At 58.5% G+C, this 26,662-nt stretch overlaps 1 protein-coding gene across 2 annotated transcripts; it reads right to left on the reverse strand.

The window, feature by feature from the left end:
* Positions 1 to 645: 645 nt before the first annotated feature.
* Positions 646 to 17,361, reverse strand: ARHGEF37 (Rho guanine nucleotide exchange factor 37). 2 transcript variants are annotated; one of them, XM_065690743.1, is made up of 13 exons: positions 17,036 to 17,361; positions 13,289 to 13,504; positions 12,736 to 12,865; positions 12,442 to 12,589; positions 11,387 to 11,586; positions 10,697 to 10,827; positions 10,077 to 10,181; positions 9,060 to 9,170; positions 7,689 to 8,018; positions 6,642 to 6,770; positions 6,167 to 6,362; positions 5,634 to 5,806; positions 646 to 5,377 (listed from the first exon to the last, which is right to left on the reverse strand). In XM_065690743.1, exons 2-13 carry the CDS (start codon positions 13,490 to 13,492, stop codon positions 5,168 to 5,170), a joined length of 2,067 nt encoding a protein of 688 aa, XP_065546815.1. In that variant the 5' UTR covers positions 13,493 to 13,504; positions 17,036 to 17,361; the 3' UTR covers positions 646 to 5,167. The 2 variants fall into 2 exon arrangements, with proteins under 2 accessions (XP_065546815.1, XP_065546814.1); XM_065690742.1 differs by lacking the exon at positions 17,036 to 17,361 and adding an exon at positions 15,467 to 15,624.
* Between the last annotated feature and the right edge of the window lie 9,301 nt (positions 17,362 to 26,662).

The following is a 26,662-nucleotide window of genomic DNA, read 5'->3' on the forward strand; positions in this document are numbered from 1 at the left end:
CTCGAGGGGAGCCTCCCCGCTGGCACCACAGTAGTGTCGTCCCCCCCCCAGCTTCCTAGCCCTGGAAAGCCTTCCACAGCCCAGAGCAGGATGATGGATGGTTGTTGTTAAGGCTGCAGAACAGTTCCTGTGCACATCCAGGTGGCTCAGCAGCAATCAGTCACCCACCAGCCGGGGGGGGGCCGCGTTGTCCCTCTGTTGCTGCCAAGGTGGGAGCCCTTCACCATGCAGGTGGGGGTCTGAGGTGCTCCTGGCACAGCTGGAGGGGAGCCCTGTCTCTTGCGAGCTGTATTTGATGGGCACGCTCCCCACCAGCAGGGCTCTGGCAGCAGCCAGAGGGCAGGGTTCAGACCTGAGCTGATCCCTGCACTCCAGGGCATCTGATTCAGGGTAAGGAAGAGGGTTTGCAGCCCCCAGCCCCATGGCAGAGATTTATCCCTGTCAAGGGTGATGCACCCCATGGGGTGGGTGCAGTGGAGGGGCTGAGGAGGAGGAGGGGAGGGATGCTCATCCGTGTGCCAGGCACAGCTCTAGCCAGAGGCTCATCTGGCAGTACCACGACAGCAGGGACATTGGCACCAGCCGGCTGCCAGCTGGGAAGGGGGGTCCGTAATGGCAGTCCATCTCAGCAAAGGTAGCAGAGCATGAAAGCAATTTCACACTTTATTAGACAATTCAGGTGCCGGCTGCGCAAGCCTGGAGCAAGCACTGCTGCTCACACTGATGCATCTGCTCCGCAGCCCCACGGCTGCTCTCAGTGGGGCTCAGCCCCCCTTCAGGCCATGCAGCACCACGCTGATCACGGCTGGCAGCACAGTGAGCAGGGCAGGCTGCCGGGGGCTGCTTCTCATGGGCCATGCTGTTCACACACACGGACGGGTGCTTGGGAACAGTGGTGGTGAACTGGAGCACCATGCCTGCAAGCACGGCTCTGTTCGGCTGGCAGAGCCCTTCAGCTCCTGCTGGGTTCCCCCCCAATCCCCTCCTTCCCTGCACTCTGCATCCCTACTGCATCCCTATTCCCCTTCTGGCACCCTGCAGTGAGGGCATGGCGGGTCTGGGTTTGCAGCTTCTCTTGGACTTTCCTCTCAGACCTGGGTGCCCCAGCAGACCCAATGGGTACATTGACACCAGAGCACATCCATCCTCCTGCAATCCACGTGCCTCCATCTGGAGATGTGCTTTGCAGCTCCATACCCTGCCCACTGCTGGTGCCATCCCCAGAGACCAGCAAGCCCGGCAGGGCAGGGGAGAGCCGAGTGTGAGCTGCCACCTTCCTGCTCTCCAGCACGCGGCCGGGCTGGTGCCCTGCACCGCAGGGACACGGCCGTGCTCTGTCACACCCCGCAGGTGGATGCTATCCAAGTGCCTGCATGTCCAGGATATGAATCAGCCGGGACAGGAGCGCAGCAGCCGCTCCTGGACAAGCCAAGCTGCTGGCACACTGCTCCTGCAGCCAGGCTGCGCCATTGCCAGGCCCTGTGCAGGTCGATGGGCAGGCTGCTGGCAGCAGCACCCGGATCTGCTGCCACCTTGCAGACCAGCCCCGGGCATGGCATGCCCTCAAACATGGGATGCATTTCCCACCCCCTGCACGGCTCCGCTCCCGTGGTGCCAAGCCACGGCACAGCGGCACCCAATGCCTCACCTTGACCTGACCTCCCGGCGAGGAGCCGTCCCTGCCCGCCTGTCCCCCCATGCCCCCGGCCACAAGCATGTTCCACCAGGCCAGCCAGAGCATTCCTCCAGGGAGAGCCTGTCCTCACCGGCTATTTAAAGGCACACTTGTGCCCTTTATCCCCCTCGTGTTTAGGCTGGAAGAGCCCCATACCCTCCGGTAAGAAGGCACTTCCAGGCGTGGGGCAGCAGCGGGTGCAATAAGATTGGATGAAATCGTGGGAGAAGTGAGGGATGTCGGCATTCCAAGTCCTGCAGCCAAGCACTAGGCAGCGTCCTGAGGTTCTACCCCATGGGGAATGTCCCATGGCCATTGAGGTCAGCAGCAAGACCAGTGGATACAGCAGAGCCCCGCTCACCCCTTTGGGTCCAAAGACTAAAGGAGCCACATGAGCTCATTTCCCTCTTCCTAGTGGGGACATCCACAGCCACTGCGGGGACCTTGGGGTAGGCCGGACACCGGTGTCACCGCCGCTGGGCAGGGTGCTGGCTGGCTCAGCACCGCACTACAGAGCCTCGTGGCACCTCGGCTGCACCCAGCTTGGAGCACAACCGCGTTATCTGGCGCTGGGCAGCCAGCCGGCGCCTGCCACAAGCAGCGTGTCCCCAGTGCGCTGCCACCTCCTGCGCAGCCCGGTGTGTGGCTCACGTCCATCTCCTGCTGGGTGTGCATGGGCTGTTTCCACCTTGCCCTTCACGCCTGTCAGCCCCAGCAAGCGCCGATAGATGGACATGGGACAGGTAGAGCCCGTCCCACGGGAGGCAGTGGGGGTCTGGGACACCTCACAATAGCCTGTACCCACTGTGCCCGCTGCAGGCAGGCAAAGAGCTCCTTCTGGCCACACTGGCAGCACTGCCTGTGTCTGAAGAGAGGGAAAGGGGAGCTTCCAGAACACATGAAACCAGAGCCCTGATGAGTGGGATAGAGAGCACACAACCAGTTTTATCAGTTGCCTGTCAAGTCCTGCCCGCCCCACGTCTCCTTCATGCAGGCAGATCAGGGCTCAGGCAGCCGCAGTTTCTGTGCTCTCCTTGTCCCATTGTCACCTTCCACCCTCAGAAGGGTCCCTGGCACCCGCGGCTGCAGAGCGGGACCTGCTCCAGCCACGGCCTCCTGCACCGGCGCAGGGCTGATCGCACCTGCACGATGCAGGCAGGAAGGTGACCCGGGGGGAAATCTGACCTGATGGGAGTTGATCAGGAACGGAAAAGCCTGCAGGAGCCACCAGCAGCGAGCTGGAGGAGCGGCCTCAGAAACCCAGCCGCCCTCATCCCCGCAGCCCGCCCTCCTGTCCCGAGGAGCCCGTCCAGGCTGGGAGCATCCCCAGGCAATGTCCCTGCTCCAGCACTGCTCTCCCCTCCCACGTTTACATGGCAGCGGTACCAAACCCCCAGCAGATAAAGCCCCAGGACCCAGCAGGAGGGTGAGCCCCAAAGCAGGCACCTGGAGCCATGTGTGGGGTGCACAGCAAGAGCAGAGCAGTGCCTGGGGCCTGTCCCTGCCTGCCTGGCACCCACCCTACCCCTCCCCACACAGGGCAAGCTCCAGCAAGGACATGGAGCTCTGCCCCTCTGCCCAGCCCACAGAGCAGCACCGGCACAGCCACCCTGCCGCCGGAGAGGGCCCGTGGGCAGCAGGCTTGCTGCTTCCCTGCGGGAAGGGCTCGGGAGCTGGCATGCCAGCACTCGCCAGCTGGGCCATGGCACCTTTGATGCAGTAATCAGTAGGAGCCCAAGGGGAGCAGGACGATGTCAGGCTGCTGCACCAGCTGCCTCTGTGACCCACTGCCCACGGACAGCGAGAGGTGAACACCCGGACTGCAGGGCTGCAACCAGAATTCCCCTCTGACACCGTGTCAGCACTACCGTGGACCCAGCTGCCCTGAGCCCCACCAGCACCGCGGAACAGCACAGCACCAGAGAAAGCCGTAGGGAAGCAGAGGCACAGAGCTGTGACGCCTCAGGCAGTGCGGGAGGCGGCGCGGGCTTCATCCCCACCCCGAGCCTTAGGTCAGGAACTGACACAAGCGGCTCCCCCCAAAGCCTCTCCCGCAGGGTCCGTGCTCCTCCGCAGCGCACAAACCCCTCCGCCGTGGCCGGGCGGTGCTGCCACCTCGCGGCCGCGCAGGCACACGACCGGTCCCCACGCGAGGCCCGGGCCCCCGGCGCGGCGCGGCAGAGCCCCGGTCTGAGCTGTTGTAAGGTCAGCGCCTGGGGTGCACGGAGCGCTCCTCACCACCACTGCTGAAAGCGCCTCCCAAATGGGTCGGCAGCATCATAGAATGGTTTGGGTTGGAAAGAACCTGAAGATCATCCAGTCCCAACCCCCTGCCACAGACAGGGACCCCTTCCACTGGAGCAGCTTGCTCCAAGCCCCGTCCAGCCTGGCCTTGAGCACTGCCAGGGACGGGGCAGTCACAGCTTCTCTGGGCACCCTGTGCCAGCGCCTCAGCACCCTCACAGGGAAGAATTTCCTCATAGCTAACCTCAGTCTCCCCTGTTTAAGGTTGAACCCATCACCCTTTGTCCTATCACTACAGTCCTGATGAAGGGTCCCTCTCTGGTATCCTTATAGCCCCCTTCAGACACTGGAAGCCTGCTCTGAGGTCTCCACGCAGCCTTCTCTTCTCCAGGCTGAACAGCCCCAACTTCCTCAGCCTGTCTTCATACAGGAGGTGCTCCAGTCCCCTGACCATCCTCGTGGCCCTCCTCTGGACTTGTTCCAACAGTTCCACGTCTTTCTTACATTGAGGCCATCAGAACTGTACACAGTGCTCCAAGTGGGGCCCTGCTGCGGTGGGAAACCAAGGCCAGGAGTGATGCTTGGTGGCCAGGAGGGCCTGGGGGGACCCAGCCTGGCACCTTCCACCGCTGGCAGTGCGGTCGGGCGCAGGCTGGCATTGCTGTGCCCTTCATAGCAGGATGTGAAGGCTGTGCTGACAAAGGGACCACAGTGGCACATCGGGGTGGGCACCCAGGCAGGTGCAGAGCCTGGTGAGGAGCAGGAGCTGTGTCTCCAGGGCTGCTCCACCTCAAGTCTCTGCACTTACATCAGCATTGTCCCAAGAGCCCATTTCCAAGAGCCTCAGTTGCTCCCCACTGGGCTGAAGACCCCTCTGCAGCACTGCACCCTTTGCAGCTCCATCCTGACCTAACTGGGGACAAGGACAACGCCGTCTCCTCTTCCCGAGGGACCTGTCACTGACATGGATTTCAGCAAACCCCTGGTAAGCACCAGCTGCCTGCCCTCACTCCCTCGTGCTGCTTCCCTTTGAACAAACACACATGGGACACGGCACCCTCATGCCTACCCATCGAAAAGTGCTTCCCAACTGCCATCCCTCACACCTGTGTCCCTTGGGCCCTATTCTGCCAGCTCCTTCCCACCATCTTCCCAGCCCGGGGTCACCCCCCTCCAGCATCTCCCTCAACAAGTCCTCAGGTGCCAGGCAGACCACTCTCATCCAGTGAAGCCCATGCCCTTGGGTGCTCACACGGGCAAGCTCCAGCCCGTGGGCTCCTGCACGGGGACGGTCACCAGGTAGCTGGAGGGCACGTAGCCCCTCTGGCCATTCACCTCCACCAGGCTCCACTCCTTGTTCCCCTTCTTGTCGTGCGGCTCCAGCACCACCACGGGCTGCCCTGCCTGGAGGGTCACCTCCTGCGGGCTCCTGGCTGCGAAGGAGAAGCCAGCGACCACCTGTGAAAGGCAGGGGAAGGAGGGAGGAAGCCCTTGCAGGACATGAAAGGGGGAAAGGACAGACATGGCAGGAGGCCACCCCTGAGAGGGCAGCGCAGCAGTGCCACGGATGCAGGGACACTGGGGACCACACCAAGCACAGCTCTGTCCATCCCCAGGTCCCAACAGAGCAGACACCACCTTCCCCCCCACCGCCTGCACACACAGGGACTAGCACAGAGCTGGTGGGGTTGCTAGGAATGGTCCCCAGTCTTACCTGGTAGGTTGGGGTGAAGGTGGGCACCTGTGGCCTGGGAGCTGCAGGTGATGCATACGAATGTCTCCTTCTCTCTGTGCCACTCTCAAGGGTCAGCATCTGCATCCCGGGCTGCTGGCTTTGTGCCGGGCAGTAGGGCTGGAGTTTTCCAGCAGGCACAAACCCTCGGGGACCTGGAGAATAAGCACACACACAGGTCATGAGGCCCTGCTGGGGCTATCCAGCAGCAAAACCCCCCGAAAGGGATTTCAAGATGTCTCTGTGTGCATGGGATTCTCAATTCTCCTTTCCCAGCCACAACACTTCATAACAAGAGTGCTCTTTGGGGAACGAATGGGGAAACCTGAACTTCACTGCTAATGGCTACGGGTGCAACCGGCAAAGCGAAGGTGGTTTTGGGCTGAGCAAGCCCTGGAGGGTAAGACCCAGGGGGAAATGGCCCACTGTTTCTTCCAATATGAAAAGGTGATTCGGGTTTGGTTTCTGACCCTGGCGCCGAGGGGGGGAGAGGCTCCCCATAGCGCTCTCAGTACCTCCAGCATCCACCAGCCATCTGTTCGTGTTCCCCTTGGTGTCCACACTCTGCAGCAGAGCTACAACCTGTCCTCTTTGCAAGGTCAGGTCCAAGTCTCTGCTGCCACTGATGTTGCTTGTCACTTGGTAAAGCTTGTCTGGGCCGTGCTTGCTCACAAGGGAAAGGACCTTCCGCTCCTCAGCAGGGGTCAGAGGCTGGTGGGGAGCAAGAGACACAGGAGCACCTGATGAGACAGAGGCGTGCACACGTGCTCTGCTTTCTGCAGGATCACAGGTTGAGAGGTTAGAGGGGAAACTCCTTCACATGAAGCTCTGCTTCAGGGTTTGGAGATGAGTGTCCAAAACCAGAAGAGCTGAGACAGTGGTTGTGGAGCCTTCCCCACGCCACTTTCTGAGCCAGATGTTATGCACTGGGAAGCCACAGCCCTTCCTCTTTATCCATGTGGCCTGAGCCATCCCCTTCCCAGCTCCTACCTGCGCCACAGGGCTTGGTGCGACGGTCTCAAACGTCTGTTCGAAAGCATGGAGCTGAGCACCAGACTGTTGCAGGGCATCCTCCACCATCTTCCAGAAACTGGGCAGGGGCATGCGGCCATGGGGCATCTGTGGAGACAGACTGAGATCAGAGAGGGCCCCGCAGAGGAAGAGCTGCTGGTAGTGTCAAAAGAAATGGAGCAAGAAGAAAAGGGGCGAGAAAGCAAGAGAACAGACCCAGCCACTAAAGATGCACCTTGCGTCTAGGATCAAAGCTGCTCCTCTCTAGCTTAGAGCCACCTTCCCTGGGCAGGACCATCACACATGGGGCTCTTGGGGTGGCCCCAGCTCACCAGAGCAGTCCTTGAGTCCTGCTGCCCTGCCCTGAGGCCACAGCCCTTCCCTCTTTATAAATGGAGATGGGCAGATGTAGCTCCAGGGTAGATGTCTGCAGCATGAGCACTCCAGACTGAACAAGAGGAATCCAACCTCACAGCCAGGTGTGTATGAAAGCTGCCTCCATGTGGCTGCACCTTGTTCTTGTCTTGATCATGGGTTAGGCCAGGGCCATGCTCTACCCCAGGGCTGTGGACTGGCCTGACCCACTGCAATTGCAAACGCCAGCCTTAGGGAGTACTGCGTGGTGGGGAGTCCTGGGAGACACCTCCCAGTGGATGGGGTGAAGGGATGCTCATTCCTCAGTCCAGAAGCTGTCTCTCTCCTCCTTGCCTTCCCAGCACAGAGCTCTCAGGAGCTCAGAGTTAACACTGATCTCTCAGGCAGCACATCAATAAATTAACAGTGGTGTCCTCTAAGAGAAAGCAGGGCAATTCCTGGCAGCGAAGAAGAGAAAATTTGGCTTCTCCCAGCCAAAGGAGAGGAGAGACCCCTACAAATGCTAGGGGAGGAGCTGTGTGTCTGCATGAGCGGGCTTGGGCTACAGCAAATCAGTGCCCTGATGTCCAAGGGATGCCCCAAGCCTGAAGCAGTGGGTCTGGCTCAGCACGTGTGCCAGTCTGGGCACGCACACCGAGGGGTCACTCTCACCTGCTCCAGCTCCTTTTCTGCCTGGTGCAGGACCTCGGCAGCCAAGTCCCCCTGCAGGGCACTGAGGGAGCGCAGGATCTGCCCCAGGAGCTGCAGGGCGGCCTGGTTGAATGTCGGGAGCTCGGCCACGAGCAGCGCATTGATGGCGAGGTAGGTGTTCATGGCGGCCTCCTCGTCGTACGTCACGCTGCCCACCTCGCTCTTCCGCTCCTGGATCTCCTCGTAGTCCAGCAGCTTGTCCAGGCGCTTCTTCACCAGCTGCTGCGGCCCCACCAGCATGTCTGAGAGGCTGCACAGGGGCTGGCACACCAGCTTGTCCAGACGCTGCTTCTGTGGGGCGAGAGAACACGTGCATCCATGTCAGCCCTGAGACAGGACAGGCTGCCTGCATGGGGCTTGCTCTTACAGAGAGGAAAAGACTTGGGGACCTGTTGAAGGGCTTGTATGGAGAGGGGAGCATCTGAAGCATCCTCCCCAACTAAACCAAACCCCAGTAGAGAGCAGTTATGCATGCCATGATTCCAAACTCATGTGGTTATCCCACACAGCTACACCCTCTCCCTGTGCTGGTGCTCCCTGGGGATTCTGGCACCCAGATGTGGGACCCAGGCTGTCCTGCTACACTCCTCACTGCTTGGAAAACTTCCCCAATGGCATGCAGGGGAACAGCCACCACCCAATAGGGAGTCCTGGACAACCAAGCAGTGGTAGGAGGAGGAGACAGATGGAGGGTCTTGGGCCCTCAGACATAAGCATAATGTCCACAAAGCACGGGTAGGTTGGATTTGGGAGCTGAAGCCTTGTGTGAGCCAAATAAACTGTACCCCTGGGCTTTCCACCACCCTGTCCTCCACTGCAGCCCTACCTGCATGGCTGGCCATCAACATCTCAGGGTCCTGAAAGGCGCAGACAGCCTTTAATAGCCCAAACCAGCCTCACCTGGGGCCTCCACCCTGCTCACAATCCATTTAAAGGCCTCCTGCTTCTCCTTGTTACTGCTCTGAATGTGTTGGGTTTTGTGTTTTAGCTAAGCCTTGGATCCCTGCTGTAGGTAGCTTAGCTCTTGGATGAACCTATCAGCTGGGCATTGCAGCTTGTCTCTAGCCCTGGATGGGCTTTAGAGTTGTGTTCTAGCCATGTCTCTGGCTCTGCCTCCTTTTTCCTGGCTGGATGCTGGACTTGGTTCTTTACTTCATGTGTCTGAGGCTGCTGATGACGCTGTTGCCTGGCTCTGCCTGCAGTGTTCAGCCCCCAGAGGAGTGTGCCTCTCGGTGAGGACACCGCTTGCTCTGGGATCCCCCTCAGCTCTTGGCTGCCCTACCTACCCTGGCGGGAGGCATGGCAGCAGTGCCTGGCAGAAGGAGCACTCACAAACTCAGGGAGAGCAGTGCAATGGAGGTGCTGTGCAAAGCGGCGGTGCTGCTGCGCAGGTCCCTCGGTGAGCTCCAGCTCATGCTGGTGTGGGGTGGGCAACAGGAATGCCTGAAAGGGAGAAAGCCATCAGAGCTGACCTGCAGAGTCTGTCACCACTGGCTAACCTGTCTGTAGCCTGGCCCTGTGTTCCCAAAGACATGCTAGCGTCCCTGTCTGGGTGCTCTGCAGCCCGGTGGGATGGGTGCTCTGTGCTACTCCTGTTTGCAAGAGAGGGAACTTGCTTGGGTGTTAACAAACATCTCTGCCCAAGCAGGGGTCTTATGTTGCTAAGTACCTGCTCAAGTACTCCTACCCCAACAAGGTGGCCAAGGCTGCCCTTTGGCCCCAGGCAGCCTGCCCCAGATTGATGCTGCCTGGTGCTTTGGCATTTGGGTTTGGTGCTCCAGCAGCTCTGGAGCTTCTTGTATTTGTGAACAAAGCCTTCTCCCTGCCTCTGCAATGAGAGTGAGACTGGTGGGAAAGAAAACCGGCCAGGGACGGTCTGGAGGAGACCTCAGCTTTGAGAGGCTTTGCCCTAATGTTAACCCTGGGCAGCAGCCTCCTTCCTGCCTCTCCTGCTACTGAAGCAGGTGATTTTGGAGGGGAAGTCTGTCATCAGGCCTGATCTGGGGACATTTCTGTCTCATACCTGTTATTAACACAGCAATTCCTTGGCTGAACAACACTTGGCCTTTTCAGCTATTTAACACCTTGGAATAATGATCATTTTAAGGACAGGTTATCCTCAAATGACACCCAGCTCAGACTGCATTGACGAAGCCTCATTTTGTTTTAAGCTCCCCTGGACCTGAGCAATATTTGGATGCTGTGCAAGTCACCAGCACAACAGTGCCCTTCAGCTGAGAGATGCAACTCCCTGAACATCCCCAACTGCTATGGGCTTCCACAGAGCTTGAAAGTATTCTGTGACCCCAAGAAATAGGTCCTGAGGACTGAAAGAGGTCAAGGGTTTACCTCTAAATGGCCCATGTAGGATGCCACATTCTCCTTCAGTGTGGTCACAGCAGACACCACGTACTGGAACTTCTCTTCCAGGTCATCATACTCCTTGTCCCGAGTCTGCAAGGCAAGGGACAGCTTAGCACCAGCCTGGGCAGGCCAGGTGATGCCTTGACAGAGAGGATGCCCCTCACTGAATGCCAACACAAACAGCATCTTGCCTGAAGCTCACAGTGCTGGGGGCAAGCAGGGGAGACCTCGAGAGGGTCCAGGAATCTGAAAAGGGCTGAGATCTGGTGTGCTCAGGATGCAGCTAGAACCAAAGCTTCTGCTATGGTGCTGCTGGAGAACACTGGGGTGTCTTTCCTTTTGCTGGGGTGCCCAAAGATCCCTTTGGAGGGCAAAGTGCTCCCCTGCAATGCCTTGAAGCAGGGAGGGAGGTGTGTACCTGCGTCCCTCCTGCCCTTGCTTGGGATGAGGGATCGGGAGCCGGGCTCCAAATGCAACTGCAGCTCCCATGCCAGCACCGGCCACCGGGGGTCAGCATCGGCCACCCCACCCGGCTCCGCTCTCCCGTCCCGCTGCAGAGGCAACCCGGGCAGAGGCAGCAGGTCCGTGCGTGCAGGGCTGCCCACCTTGGCCACGATGCCGGCCTCGTGCATGAAGAGCCGGCTCAGCCGCGAGGTCTTCTTGGCGATGGAGTGCGTGTTGAGGCGGGCGAAGCGGTCCCGCAGCGTCAGGTGCTCGGCCTTGTTGTATTTGGTTGCTGCCTCGGGTCGGGGCACAAGGGGCGAGAGAAGAAAAGATCAGAGGAGGAAACTTCAGGGCAGCATCCTCAGCAGCCCGAGCGGGCAATGAGGCCCCGAGCTGACAAGTCGTGATCAACGGGATAAGCACAACCCACATCAAAAAAGGGAAGCCCCGGGGCAAGTGCGAGCAAAACCAAAAAGAAGAATAAGCTCCTCTTTGTGGGGAGCCTGACTTCTTCTATCCCAAGGGCACGACTGTTCCATCCCATTCCCCATCTCCAGCAATGCAGACACACTGGTTTTGTGCCCACCACTTCCCACCACCTTGCTCCTGCACCCTTTGGGTCTTGCCCAGCTTGGCATCTGCAGGACCAGAGCAGTGTTGGCTGCTGCTTGCACCATGCCAGGAGCTGCCTGCACTAGGCTGTGGCTCCACAGGTAGGACGGGTGGAGGGCAGGAGGGGTCTGAACTGATTCAAGTGGGAATTAGTGCAACACCAAGGGGAGACAACTGGGACTGGGCTGGGGCTGCCCAGACACTGTGCCCCCTGCCTGCACCGTGCCCCAACCACTCACCCACTTCCTTGCGCCGCTTGTACTCGTTGATGTTGGTGTTCACCTGGGCCACGGCACGGACGGCTGCCTCCAGCGCCGAGTACACGCTGGTGTTGGGGGGGGTGTTCTCAAGGATCTTCCCCAGCAGCAGCGGGTATTTGGTGACCCTCTGCACCGGCATCACCAGGAAGAAACTGAGGTCCGATGCACCAGTGTGAGGCCTGATGGAGAGGGGATCGCTCAGGGCTGGCATTGAGGGCTGCCCCCTGCTCTGCTGTTCCCCCAGCTTCTCTGCAAGTATTCCAGGGGGAAAGCAGCACCTCTCCAGCTGCAGGGGAGCTTTGCTGCCTTGAACCCACAGGCAAGCTGTGCCCAGCAGCCGGGGGGGTTCTGGCTGTGAGCCCTGCTCCCTGCCAGCCGCTGGCAGGGGATGCCATCAGTGCCAGCCCCGAGCAGTGCTCCCTAAACAGTGCCGTGCTTGTCTAGCTGAGAGGCACAGGATGAGAGCTTGCTCCAGAGGCAATGGGGTGGGAGGGTGTGGGTAAAGTGCAGGCAGGCTGCAGGCAGGACAAGCATTCTACCTGCACGCAAGGCATAGCTCATTTGGGAGCTGTACCGCCTGTGCCCTGAAACAGAGCAGCAGATCCCAGCAGCTCCTCTGAGGTCATTCCTGCTTCTCCTGTCCTACTCTCTGATGATGTTTGTGACTCCTCAAATAGTTCAGGAGGGGTTTGGCAGGTCACCCAGGGCCAGCCTGTCCCTCTGGTCAAGCTGGGGGACATGTGTCCTATGTGGGCACAGCCTCTTGGACTGTGGAGCAGGCAGGAGATCTGGGTGCCACCCCATCCCTTACTTTGGGGTCCACCATAAAAGCCCACCAACCCGGCAAGTGTCCCCAAGAATGCAGGACAGGCTGCCAGCGACTGCACCAGGCAGTGCCAAAAAGGCAACGGCCATGAAATTAGACTCGGCCTGGTGGCATGTGCCCATGCAGCCGCTTGTCCAGACAGAAGGAGGACAAGGCCAGTAGGTAAAACAGGGAGAGGGAAGCAGTGGCCTCAGCAGCAGGTACCTACACTGTTGCGTTCAGGGTGTCCAGGATCTCCTCCTGCAGCCTGGGGTCCTTGCGGTAGCTCTCCACCAGCAGGAGGGCATGCTCATAGCTGGCGCAGTAGATCTTGTAGGTGGTCTCCATCTCCTCCTTGAACTCCTGGAACAGTGTGCCTGGGGATGGAGAGCAAGGTGGGAGAGGATGGCCCTTTCCTGTGGCCTCAGGGAAAGGCAGAGGTTTCTCCCCAGCCTGCTGGGAGGGTGAAGCTGGCAGAGCAGTGCCAAACAGCGCAGGTCAGCTCTCGTGCTGTACCACTTACTGATGCAGAACAGCTGCTCGTGCTCACTGGTGGCCGTGGTCGTGTCCTCAAGACCCTTCAGGAACCGTCTGGACATGTGCAGGATGTCATCAGTGTTAGAGAAGAGTCCTTCCAGGTCAAGGTCAGGCAGCTGAAGGGAACAAAGGTGCCCCAAGGTAAGCTAAACACATCAGGCAGAGGTGGACTACGTGTTCTGGAGGCACCCATGCCCTCCTGAGCACTCGTGTCCTTCCAGCTGCCCCACATGACACCCAAGGAGCTGGAGCGATGCTCTGTTTCAGGAGCACTGGGGACGCTGAGACCTGCCTGTGCTCTTGAGTGAGACAAAGAGGCCCCTTCATGTTACAGATGCAGGGTCAAAGCCATAGGACAGCTGTACTGGGTCTGACCCAATGTCCAGCCAACCCAAGACCTTAGTTGACTGAGGGAGACCAGGAAGGTAGAAGGTGAGCATGCGGCTACCTCCCTGCAGTGATTTTGGACATCTTGCAGCTCTCAATAGGTTCATGCTGCAGTCCCCAGCCCCTGGGTAGGGGGATGCATCCTGTCTCACCTGCTTCTTCTGGAGGTGTGCTCGGATGTCCAACACGCAGAGCTGGATGTTGTGGACGTAGCTGGCCTCGGTGGTGATGAGCTCCTCCACGGCCAGCCGCTGGCTCAGCTCCATCCTGTCGGAGGGCATCACCTCCTCGTAGACACCCTCTTCAGCCTCGGCTGCATCCTCAGCATCAGGCTCTGCCCTGGGGTCACTCGCCATCTTGGCAGGACACTGCAGGAGGCAGAGGGTGTTAGGGACAGCCCACACAAGGGCAGCCCCAGGACCAGTGCTCCAGTGCCCAACCCAGCTCAGTGCCCGTGCTCCCTTCCCTGTGCTGGGGGCACCTCACAGCACATCCCCAGGGACACTCAAGCCATCCACATGCGCTTACAAGCAGGTCATGGATGACACTGCAAACCCACAAACCACAAAGTGCTGCAGGCAGGAGCAGGCTGGCTGCGGAGGGCAAGCACCCACGTGAGACAGGCAGGGACTTGCCACACACAGATGCCCAAGCTCCAGCAACCACGTGCAGGGCCAGAGTGCAGGCAAGGGGAGCTCCATTGCAGGCAGCGGCCTGGCAGCATTCATCCCACACTGGGACTACGCAGGACTGCTCCCCAGGGCTCAGTGGTGTTTGCAACCTCTGCTCCCACTCCTTGCTCCCAAGGCAAGCTGCTCCCTCCCTGCTGTGGTTGCTTGCGCCTGGCACCTTGCCTTGCCTTCAACAGGCCTATTCAAAGTACAAACAGTGTTTTTGCAGTGCTCGAACAAAAGACGTTTCTGTGGCAGGCAGAGATGGTTTAATAGTGACGGGGATGGGGGAAGAAGCTGCTTGCGCCTCTGCCAGGAGCACTCCCAGTCCCTGGTGCGCAGTGCCTGTGCCCTGCCCAGCACAGCCTGCTCCCCGCTCCCTTCTGCCTGCAGAGAGCGTGAAAAATTGGAGCTGATTCATGCCATTTCCTTCCCAGGGAACATCCTCTGCTGTAACCGATACTGAGGAGGATGGAGCAGCTCCCAGAGCACCACAGATAGCGCTGATCTCAGGCAGGAGGCCTTGAGAGACAGGCATGGCGCAGCCCACACCAGCGCAGCGCACAGCTTGTCTGGATCCAGACCCCAGCCAGGGCCGGGAGGGATGGATGCTGCCAGGCCGCCTGCCCGTGGAGGAGTGCAGAGCGAAGGCAGGGACGAGGTGGCTTGGCAGGATAAAAGCTAAACGGCAGAAGCAGCAGCACTGCCCTCTGCAGCCTGCCCAGCCAGTGCCAGCCCACAGCCAGACCGGGACACACCAGGCTCCTGCTTCAGAGGCTGCAGCCCCGGGCACCTGCAGCGGGAGCAGAGGGGCTGGCAGGACATCCTGAGCCTGGAGAAGGGTCCAGCTACCAAGCGAGCATCGGGCAGGATGAACGGCTCCTCCTGGCACATGCGCACTGTGTGCGCTGGAGGAGAGCTGGGCTTGGCACAGCAAGCCAATGCCTATGACGAGGCATGGGACCTCTGCCTGCCTTCCCGGGGCACGATCCCCTGCCGGCTGTCATCCCTGCCCTCTGCACATTTGGCTGCCACCCCTGCCTGTGGCATGGCATTGGCTGCTATGGGATATGCGGAGTGGGAGACGCTTTCCTGTGTCATTTTGGGTGCTTCCGAGGTGTCCAGGCAGAAGGATACCCATCAAGAACGGCTGGACAAGCCCAGTGCCCTCTGCCTGGGGATGACAGCAGAATCCTTGCTCAGAGGAAGGGCTGCGATGGAGGCAGGTGGAGAGCCCTGGTGTGCGACATCCCTGAAGAGATGCCTGGCAGCATGCAGGCAGTAGTGCGTCACTGGTCCCTGCACCAGCATCCCCCAGAGCCCGCTGCTGCTTTGGGGGGTTGTCCCCAAGCTGGGGAAACCTCTTTCCCTCCCCTTACCCCCCTGGCCTGAAACATCAGAGGAACAGGAGAATAGGGCAACACGAATAAGGAGCGTTTCTGCGCAGCGTTGGACCAGGCAGGGAGAGGAGGAGCAGGTTTCCCTCCCCGGCTCTCCGCCCAGGCAGCTGCCTGCCTCTGACATGTCACTGCTGCTCCGTGCCTCCGCGGACCCGCACGGAAGGGGAGCGGTGGCCCCGGTACGCTCATAGCGCCCGCAGCCCCGGCACCCGCTGCCCCGGTCACCCCGCGCCCCGAAACCAGCGGCCCCGGCTCTTACCTGCGGAGGCGCCGGGGCTGGCGCCGGGGAGCCGGGCCCGGCCGCGGCCGCTCTGCCGCCGCTGCTCCCGTTAATGATCAACCCGCGGCGGGACCGGGCAGGGCGGGACCCCCCCGCGCCCGCCGCCCGGCTCGGGCCCCGCCAGCGCGGTCAGATGAGCCGCGACGCGCTCCCTGCGCAAGCCCGGCCGCGGCGGGGGGGGCTGGCACCGGGCGCTCGCCGCCTCCCGGCAGCCGAACCGGCGGGAGAGGAGCTGGGAGAGAAGATGGGGCCGGGAGGTGGGGACAAGAGACGGGCAAACGCCGCCGGTCCGCCAGCGCCGTGCCCGGTCTGGGCTAACCCCCGGCACGGCAGCCGCGGACCCTCCTTTCCGCCCCTCCACCCCCAAGCCTTGGTGCTGCGCCAGTGCCGTGATGTCCTGAGCCGGCGGCAGCTCCGGCTGGAGCGCAGGGGATGATGCCCCGGCTCACTCCTGCCGTAAAGAAACAGGGGAAAGTCCTCTGGGGCTGTTTTTGCTATGGCTACAGCGGGCTGCTGCCCCAAGGGGAGCCCAGCTGGTGCGCTGGGTGCTCCCGCAGCCCATCCAGAAAGGAACAGGATTCCCCCTGAGTTATCCCGTGGGGAATCCGGGATATGCCACATGCCCCTCTGCCATCGCTTCCCAGCGGCTTAGCCATGGAAAAGGAGCAAACAGAAATGAAAATATGTAACTGAGGAAGTGGTTGCACGGATCGGGCCATCGGGAGCTACTGGTTATTTGGTGTGAAGTTGTTTTCTCGCTGGTGAGGTGTTCGCATTGTTAGGAACAACTATTAGAAGAGAGAAGCTGATCTGCTGCCAGCTCCTGCCACTGGAGCTCAGCCACAGCGTGGCCACAGGGAGGGGATGGTGGAATATGAGGTTTCCAGGCTGACCCACACTGTCCAAAAGCTGTCACAGCAAAAAGGACCTGTGAGTCAGTGACTCACACAGGTCACAGCTGGTGTCTGCGCCCACAGACAAACATCCCTGTGGCCAAGAAGAGCTCTCTGGCACAGCACTTCCCTCTGGGTCTATTGCTGAGGGGAGTGAGCCAGCCCCCCAGCTAAGGTGCAGGGTTGATGTGGGCTGGGCAGGGCACATGGGGGCCTGCACGCATCTGCTCCACTGGCTCCCTCCCAGTGCTGATGCCAGGAAGGCCAGCCTGCCCCACCGCCTTCCCTGCCTGCATCCCATCCTACCCACAGAGGGGCTGGCTGCAGCTCATGGGGCTGTGCCGAGGGGCCACAAGCTAAAAGCATGAAATCTCTCTCCCTCACCCCTGTGCTGGAGGGATGCTGCAAGACACAAGAGGGGCTGTGAGTGGATAATCTGGCCAGCAACACAGCAGGAGGAGCCAGGGATGCGAAGAGGCAGGAGCATTAATGTCCCTGCAGGTCCCTGGGGGAAAGCCAACGCACAGCAATGTCCCCTCGCTGGGGTAAAGCCTCCCCACGAGAATGGTTCCCAGGCTGACCCAGATCATACGGGCTTAGGGAGAGACGTGGCCATGGGAGAGACCCGCACACAGCTGGGCAGCAAAGGCTTTACCTGGCCTTGGGGACACAGATGTTGTCCTTCCTCCCTTGCACGTGGGAGCAGGGATTCAGTCGTCGCTCAGGCACTTTGTGAAGCAATGAAATGCCTGGCCAAGCAGCCTTCGGGCTGGCATCACACTGATGTCAGGAGTTGTGCAGCTCTGTCCTTGGGCAGGCACTCTCGCTGCTGTGTCCAACAAAACCATCATCCCTCCAGGCACGTCACCGGTGCTTTGCTCCTACCAGCATCTTGCTGCTTATCACGCCAGGGCAGAACCCACACTCCAGTGGATGCTGATGGAGTCCTGGAGGGCAGCGCGCCCCTTGGATGGTGTCCTCATGTCCTCACTCCACAAGGGCCGGCACAGCAGGCAGGGTTCAGGCCACCCGCTCCGCCCCGGCCGGCCCACGTCACGGGTGTTGCCTTGGGCATAGTTCCCATTCCAATCCTGTTTTTCAGTCGCTGGATAACCTGCCCCCAGCGAGCTGCTCGCAGCCCAGTGGGGAGCGGCTGACACCTCCTCTTCCCCACTGCAAGCCGTTTCCTTTCTGCCATGCTGCTGCTCCCCTCCCGTCCAGCCCAGGGGCTGGGGTTGCCGTGGCTCCGCTTTGCCTGGGTGGCACGGGGGTAGGAGCGGTGTCACAGCGCTGTCACCACCCCAGGGCTCCCCAGGGAGGCGAGACCAGGCTGGCTGCCCCGGCCTGGCTCTGCTGACGGAGGAAAAGCAAACAGGCGCCGGCTGGTCCAGCTCGGCTGTTCGTGTCCCAGGGCGAGGTGCTGTGATCAGGTTGAGCCAAGCTGAAGGGTCCCAGTGGGGTGAGCTCTCCCCTGGCACTCGGCATCGGCACCAGTGTGTGCAGCTGGCGCTGCCAACGCGGCACCTGGCAGGCGGTGGGACCCTGCAGTGGGGAGCAGCAGGGAGGCAGGACTGCCTTCACCCGCAGCAGAGTCAGGCTTGTGTAACCTCGAGTTTATACAGGGTGCTTCTTGCAGAGCAAGGGTGAGCATCCTCCACAGCACTGCCCAGCCACAGCAGAAGCGCTCTGGCAGCTCTTTTATGGCACTGTTTAAACAAAAACCAACCCAAGCTGCTGGTGGGACAAGGTCCCTCTGTGATACTCCTCGTGTGAGGACCACAGGCCCAGTCCAGAGGCTGGAGAAGCACCTGCTTGATGGTGCTGGGCTCCAGCTCAAAGCATCAGCAAGAAGAAGACAGGTTTGCAGGGCAGGAGGCTGATGGTTGCCCGAGCCAAGCTGAGGAATATGTGGCTGCCCAGTGTGTACGCAGCAATCTCAGCCCAGAAGGTGGTTATTGCCCCCCTACATCTTACCCTGAACTTCTGCTGGCTCCCGGAACGCCTTTTGCTGCCATCAGAGCTTTCCTACTACTCAAAATGTTAAAGCTCAGCTTGCAGGGATGAAAGCTAAAGCCATCAGGGGGCTCTCTGGGAACACAGCAGATAAGCTCTGAGCTAGACAGGGCTTGCTCAGAAAATAAACACAACTTCGAGCCATGCAAAGCACGGCTGTTCAGGCTGTGCCTAATAACAGCAGGCAGGGGCTCCTCCCCGAGCAGCAGCTTTGCACAGGAAAGTTACATTTCCTCTGTTTAATCTTTTCCATTATTACTGCTCTTTGGATTTCTTTCCCGTCTTGAAAGGACTTTGTGACCCCATGCCGCTATCAGCCATTCATGGTGGAAATGAAAACACAGGGAGAAACACAGCAGCTCAAGAATGTGCTTGCAGGTGCGTCCTAATCACTGAACTTCCTCCCACGCTGCAGGTCTAGGAAGTGGACTTTGCCTCCAACACCATTGCCTGTGTGTGCTGTGGGGCAATTTGAGCTAAGGTGGTAGGGAAATGGGGGAACAACCCATGCGATGTAGGTCTTCATTCTGCTACGCTGGCCATCAGCATGAGCAGCTCCTGAAAAACCACTTGGGTGTCATTCCTTTCTCTTCCTTCTTCCCTCCCCAGCTAACCTAACCTGTGCTTCCATCTTCTGTGGGAGGCAAGGAGGGGTGATCCCATCCGTGCTCTTGGCCTAGGGCCTGCTCCTGGGCAGGTAGAAACCATGTTGGCTCCAGTGGTCTGGAAGGAGCTGCAGGCTCCAGCCTCATGGCCGGGGAACACTGCCTGCACCACAAGGCACAGCACAGGCTAAAAATAAGCAGATAGAATTTGATCCAAGCGGAATAAGGAGCCAGTTCTTTATTTCTAAGAGGGTTATTTATGGGCCTTAGTCAGACCTTCATGGAGAAGTCTTCAACTGCCCTTGGCTTCTCTGAGGCTACAGCAGCTCAGGTCTCCTATATCAATATTTTAGTGCTTGAAGCTTCGTGTCCACCAGCCTCTGTGGTCCTTCCCTCTCGCCATCAAGTCCTGCTGCCTTGCACTGCTTTTCCTACCCCAAGATCTCCATTTCTCTCGCAGGGCTGGTGACTCTGGGCCTTTCGCCCATGTGTCCCACGTCACTGACACCCCATCAAAGGGCAGTGCCAGTGGCACCGCTCCTTGCCCAAAGCATCCTACAGGGCAGGTGCACCATCCCACCCAGCACCCTCAGTGAGGAGGGAACGAGACATGAGGGAGACAAGAAGAGGCTCTGGTGGTCTGTGCTGATCTGCCGTTTCCACTGATCAAACCCGCATCTTCTCCCTGCCTGGCTTTGAGCAATTCCTGCTCCTGCCGACTCATCACACCCACCGCCGCGGCGCTGAGCTCCACGTGAGCACCACCACCTCCTCCCAGTGCTCCCCACACCCTCGCCCTGGGCCACCCCAGCGCCGGGCACCCACCCCGGAGTGCAGGTGTGCTCCTGCGCAAGGTGAGGGTGTGAGAAGATAAGCAGAGGTGCAGCCCCTTGAGATTCACTTGGGGATCAGGTACCTCTGGAGTCCCACCAGCACCTGCTTCTCCAGGCAGATCCCTGCGGAAGGGGTTATTCTGGAGTCACTGCAGTAGCTGCAGTGCACAGGAATGTTTCGGGGGCTGACATCTCTTGCTCAAGAGAGAAATGAGGAGGAGGAGGGAGGCAAGAGCAGCCCTATGAAGCTGCCAAGCCAGTCCATGCGTAAGCTCTCCATCCTGTGTTCCACTGATGCAACAGGGAGTGCCTCTGCCATGACGGGGCTTGTGTCTCTGCCACAGGCAAGCCTAAAAGCTGCCCCCTTGAGAGGCATCATCATGGGCTTCTTTCAGTACTGAAGGCAGACACCCAGCCCAGGAATCCTAGCCGGTGTGCTGTGTCATAGTAAGGATGCCTGAAGCAAAGTCCTTGCAGTAGGCCACCAGTTCCATGTACTGGAGGGAGGGCAGGGGGGGACAGCCCCTGAGCTTTGTGCAATGGGCTGGAGAATCCCAAAAGGCTCTTCAGGGTGCAGTATAATGCCTGGGGTCTCCTCTTATGTTGTGGGCAGATAAACCAAGCAAGGAAAACCAGGCATCTCCCCTGGAGGCTGCGGAAGGCTGGGGGAGGCAGCTGCCTAGCATTAATGCAGCTCTGAATGCAGATCGCTGGCAGCATGGTGCTGTTGGGGCTGCCACATGCCAAGGCTGAGAAGACAGAGGGATGTGGCCGAGCAAACCCACAAAGGCTGAAAAGAGGCTGAGGTGGAGGGAGAGGTCCAGGCATCCTTGGAGCCCCAGCAGCAGCAGAGAGGCTGCAGGACCAGCTCGTTGTGTTGCCCACGGCCTCCTCTACCCACCTCCTCACCACTTGTCAAGGAGGATGTTTAACTGGGGAGGAGTTTGCTGTGGAAAAACACATCATCAGCTAATACCGTGGAATGTAAAATGATGGCCAGGAGTCCCAGGCGCTGGTGGCACTGTCTGCCACTCAGCATGGGCACAAAAAGCCCCAGACCATAAGGCTCAGCACCCCCTGTACCTGCCAGGTTACCCAGGCTCCAGCAACATGGGGCTTCCGGCCAAAGCATGCTCTGCCCGTCAGTCACTTCTGCCGCAAGCAGAGCTCCACTGTTGCCAGCAGCCATTGCTTCATCTCCTTCCCTCCAGCCTCAGGATGGCTGCAGCGTCAGAGGGACGTCTCCATCACTAATGTGCGTAAATGAGATGCCACCTCCAGCTCTTCCACCCGCCTTGACTCACCAGTGTACGCCCCAGCTGCAGGTCTCCTCCCCAGGCCACCATGGTGGAGAGCCTCCAGCCTTGGCACCTTCCACTTAGAGACCTCTCTGCCAAGCCTTGGGTCTTGCTCTCAGCCAAGAGCCATCACAGGGTGATCCAGCAAGGATGTGGGGAGGGAAACCTGGTTCCTGTGGTCTGCTGGGGTGCACAGTGAGATGTTCAGCCAGCCTCCCACCAGAGACCCTTGGGGTCGTGGTGCTGTATGGGAGGGAGAGGAAAGACCTGCTGGGCAGAGCCGTTGATACAGGCAGGAAAGGAAGGACTGAAGTCAAGGGTTTGTTTTCACAGCAAAGGGGTGTTACCCACAGAGAACCATTGAGTGTGCCCAGAAATGGTTTGAAAAGGGCAGGGGTAGCAAAGTGACCGTGTCTGTAATCAGCACTGAGTACTTCAGAGCAGAGCAGAGAAGGGCAGGCTGTGAGGAGCTGCCAGGTCTGCCTCCCCAAGCAGTGGGACAGTAAAGCAGCCAAGGAAACTGGGGCAAAGACAAACCCACAAACCCAGTCCTAGTGCTGGTAGCCCAGTGATGGGCTCTGACCGGTGCATCTTCTTTCAGAAAGGAGATATTGTTGGTAATGTTAAATGAGGTTTCCAAAATGTCTGGAGCAGACGAAGCAGAAAATGGAACATTGGAAGTGAGTAGGAAAGAAACAAGAGGCCGAGAAAGGAAGCATTACCACTGTGTAAGGCAGCGATGTGCCCGTGCTCAGGGGGCTATGTGTGGGTCTGGCTCTCCCTGCTGCCTCCATCTCTACAGGGATATGGAAGAGGCTCAGAGAAGGGAAGCAGGAATGACCAAGCTCTGGTGCAACCTTTGTGTGAGGAAAGGCTCCGTGGCCAGGAAAAGGGATAATGGAGAGGGGTGTGGTACAGATCTGCACCATCTTGAGAGGCATGTGAGGGCATGGAGGGGGGATTGCCACCATATGTTCCAGTACAAGCTCCAAATGAAACTACCTGGAGGGAAGTTTAAAACAAGGAAAAGGAAGTGGTTCTTGGTGCAACCTATAATTAAACCATATTGCTCCTTGCCACAGGATGTGACAGATGCAAAGCATTTAAACAGGAACTGGATGAATTCATGGAAGAAAAATCCTTTGGGTTATCAAATACAAAGAACCACCATCTCTCTTCCTTACGGCTGAAGGACTGGTGGGAGCTCAGGGACTGCTCTGAGGAAGTCTTGCTGTGCCTGTACTCTGCAAACCTCTGCCATTGGCCACAGCTGGAGCCAAGGTATTGATCTGGATGAGCTGTCACAGGGCTCTTGCGTCTTGTCAAACTGGGACGAAGCCACAGCACAGGCAGCTCCCAGGAACACGGCACACCACTTCCTTACCCAAGGGAAGGCCGGGACCTATAGGGAGGCCGCCCCACATGGGGGGCTCATCCCAACCTGTGCCACATGCCGAACCAGCCATGCTATCACAAGATGTTCCCATTCCCTTTGGCTTTCAGAGAACAGTTCATCATCATCAACTGACGTTCACTGTTTTTCTTGCAGTGTTTTGGGGGATGACTCACCCGGGGAACATCCCTCTGCCTGCTTTCCTCTGGATTTTCAGGCAGCATACGTACAGCCTAACGAAAGCAAATACTTCTGCTGCTAACAGCCTTCTGGTGATGCCCTTGAGAGAGAGGAGGGGAAAAGAGTCTGGGAATTCATGGAAGCCACAACACACGTTCTGGTTGCAAAAAATCAGTCTTAAAAGTTGTGTTGCTGTGACTCTGTCCTGCCTCTCACTCTCTGTGTGCATGTCTTCCCTCCACTGCTTAATGTTTTCAGGAGCTGTGATCAGCTCAGAGGTGGCAGGAGCTGGCTGTTGGGACATAGCAGCTAACGCCAGCGTCTTCTGTTCACCTGCTGCCACACAGTTGATGTGACCTGATCACTGTGATAGGCAGGCAGCCCTATCTGCTGAATCCAGTCTGAGTTTGAAGGTTGCAGATCATCGTCTCCAGTTCCCTGGGGGGATAAAGCAAACCTCACAGCAAGGGCACACAAGATGCTGTCATGTGCCTGGAGTTCCCTGCAATGCACCAGTTCTCAGCAGCCAGGTACCAGCTGCTGGGTACAGAGGATGTGACTCCATCAGCTTTATTGGGAAGATCTGACTCTGGTCTGTCCCCTCTGTCACTTGGGAGAGGGTCCAGGAGAGGTGAAATGAGGAGAAATGTCTATTTTTAGAAACATTTATTCTCAGGATAACTTTTCAGAGGTGACTGACAGGGCTTCATGTGCTCCAGAGCTAACACAGCAGTCACAGCGTGACGGTGGCACATACGTGACCCTTGGGCAGTGAGCAACACACTTCAGGGGCAATGATCCTTTCTCTAGCCTTGGGTGAATGTCAGACACTCATTACTTCCCCTCTGGCCTCAGGCCATGTTTTGTGTCCCTGCAGAGGGGATGCAGGTCCTACACATCTGAATTTTCTTGGGCAGCTTCAGAGGGGTGTAAATGGCCTGTCTCAGGTGGCAGGTTGGATGTCATCCCAGGAGCATGGCTCCATCAACCTGGGTGGCCACCACACACCTTCCTCTCCGCTGGGGACCCAGGATACTCTGTGTCCCACTGGAGGCAGGACCACAAGAGACCTTGGGACAGCAAGGGAAGTGCCTCGCTTGGGAGAGAGGTGGCAAGTCTTGTGCCTGAGCCACAGCAGATTTCAATCTGCTCCCCAGGTTCCAGTGGGCTTTGGAACAGGCCAGCAGCACCCATAATCAGGGTGAGGCATCCCTGCTGTGTGCCATTCCTGCGCCAGGTGTCACCCCCCACCACACATGTGGCTTCACAGACCCAAAGGAGACGTCAGCAGGAAGGAGCATGGGTTTGAGAGCTCTGCACACAGAGCCTCACACAGCAATAAATAGAAACTCCTGTATTTTCACTCAGCCTCAGTGACAAGAGCAGGCTGAGAGCAGCAGAGCTGTGTTCCCATCATGGAGCTGCTCTGCAGCTCAGTCTGGTCCCAGGCTGTTGGAGGTGCCCTCCTGCTCTGTAGCAGGGATCAGTCACCACCAGCGCTCACTCCCCTTTGGCAGAGGGCAATGAAGCAGGACCTTGTGCTGCTCATGCTGGAGCTGCAGTCAGTGCAAAGCAAAGGGAGGCTCACCCCTAGCTTATGATGCTCCCATATTCACATCATGGGCTCAGTGAAGCACCCTGCTCTGCAAGGCACCCAGCTGCTTCCCAGGGCAGAGATGTGACTGGTCCTGTGCATCAGGACACCAATTCAATCTGCTGCCAGGAAACACCATGTCCAAAAGCTGCCTTGCTGTGTCACAGAGCCCGCGATAAGCTGTCCCCACAGTGTCTCACTGCCTCCCAGCTCTGGGTCTGAAGCTGGTGTGTCCCTGGCTAGTTTGGAGCACGGGCACAGCAAGCTCAGGACTGCTGTGAGATCCTGCAGAGCCATTTCTGTGTCTGGAGCGTCTAACACAGACCCCTGCTTTTGCAAACCATAGCCCCTGCTCCCCTGTGCTGTGCTGAGCTCTGCTGCTCATTGGTGCTAAAATTAGCCCAAAGCCCATCAATAAAGGAGCCCTTGAAAGAGCTGGCTCTCAAGAGCATCAAAGCAGGGCAGCCTGCACCCCATCTGCTGGCTCTGCTCCTCAGATGATAAAGGGGGACCCACGTGCGTGACTGCTGCTCTAGAGATGTGGCGCGGGGCCTTGTGCATCAAGGGGCTGATAGATTTGTTAGTGATATTTCCAGTGCTGTGGCAACAATGACATGTGATGAGCCTTTCCCCTTATCTGGCAGTTTGCACCCTGTACTTCCCCCAGGCGCTGATGAACCAGAGCTCGTGACGATCTTTGGAGCCTGGGAGGGAAAAAAATCAGGCACAATCAAACAGCATCTCTCAGCCCATGGTTTTGTCTCCTTTCTTTATAAATCTCAGCAAGAATCACTTTTGAATGTCATGAAAAGCTGCTCCATTGAGAAAAGAAGATATTCAGGCCTTCAGGTGACTATTGGCAGGGACAAGATACAAATGGATCCTACCCCCAGGAGGACAAGCTAACAAAGGGGCTGGAGACCCAAGTTTCCAGCCACAATTTGCCTGGAATCAGGTGCTGCATCCTGAGTCTAAATCCTGGGTGCTCTGCCCTGTAGCATCCCAGTGCCATGCCCTTGTGCATGGCTCCTGGGAGACGGGCCAGCACTCAGGATCCATCAACGCTCGTCTCCTACAAACCTCTCCCAGGATTTAGAAATCAGGAGGGTGGCCCAGGAAACGTGATGTTAAAATCCACAGAGAGATTTAAGAGCAAGCCCCTGGAGGGGTGGGCTCCTTCCTGCTGCACCCTGCTCTCCAGGCCCTCTGGGGCGCTCTCAGACATGTTTTTCTGTCCAATCTAGGGAGGAAGCAACTTGCTTTAGCAAGAATGGAAGGAGCTGTAGTGCCCTGACTCCACAGCACTGACTGCCTGCCCCCTGAGGAGGTGCAGAAAAAAGCCACCGCATGATGTGCTGTAAGAGATAAAATCACCGAACTCAGCAGCACTTGATTGCGTCCCTCGTCTGCAATCTGCTCGAGTGCTGATCCTCATCCAGAGGCAGCCTCCAAGTGTTTTAAGATTCAGGAGGTGGGAGGCAGAGGGAGAATTCCTGCTGCAGAGGGGCCTAGGGGCAGCGGGGCACAGTCTCTGCTCTCAGCACCGTGTCGTTTCTCCCGCAGCGCAAAAAGAGATCCAGAGCACCCCAAGCAGAGGGCGATGGGGAGCCCGCTCTGATGGACTTTGCTCTGCCGGCTCCTGCCATGGGAGAGCAGCAGTGTCCACTCAGCACACCCAAAGCCTGCACTGGGCAGGCAGGATCGAGCTGGCCACATCCTGCAGCCCAGGCAGGCTCTTGCTCGGCTGCTGCAGCAGACACTCTGCACCACCTACTTTCACTCCTCTTATCCTCCCCAGCATCCTAAACCACAGCACATGGCATGCATAAAACCCATGTTCCCTAAAATAGTTGAAGAAATTGTTCTTAGGGGGAAGATTTACTCCCAGGTGTACCAGCCATCATCCACAAGCTGAATTACTTTGCGTGAGAAGAGCCTCACCTCAGTAATTCAAACCTGACTGGATCTAAGCAGCCTCACAGAGGAAGTGTGCCTTGGATGCCAACTACCAGAGCTCTGCACTAGCAGGGTAATTAATTCAAAAGCACCACTGAAACTGCCGCTGAAGTCTTATCCACAGCACTTGACATGCAGTGAATCAGCTGTGCTGCCATTTACATCTTTTTTGGCTGCTCCAGTCTCTCGCCTCAGCTCCCAGTGCATCCGCTCAAGTACCCAAAGCAATTTTAAGTCTGACATCACTGGAAAGTTTGGACCTCAGCTTCACCCCCGCTCAGCAAATTGTCCCTAGGGACTGTGCCAAAGGAAAGGAGATGCAGCTCCTCCACCTACATGCAAATGCTTCTGGAGCTGCACAGCCTGCTGGCACTGGATGAGGGAAGGAACCTGCTTTTGGGAATCTCATG

The sequence above is a fragment of the Lathamus discolor genome, chromosome 10 (genome assembly GCF_037157495.1).
Source record: "Lathamus discolor isolate bLatDis1 chromosome 10, bLatDis1.hap1, whole genome shotgun sequence".
Lineage (NCBI taxonomy): Eukaryota > Metazoa > Chordata > Aves > Psittaciformes > Psittacidae > Lathamus > Lathamus discolor.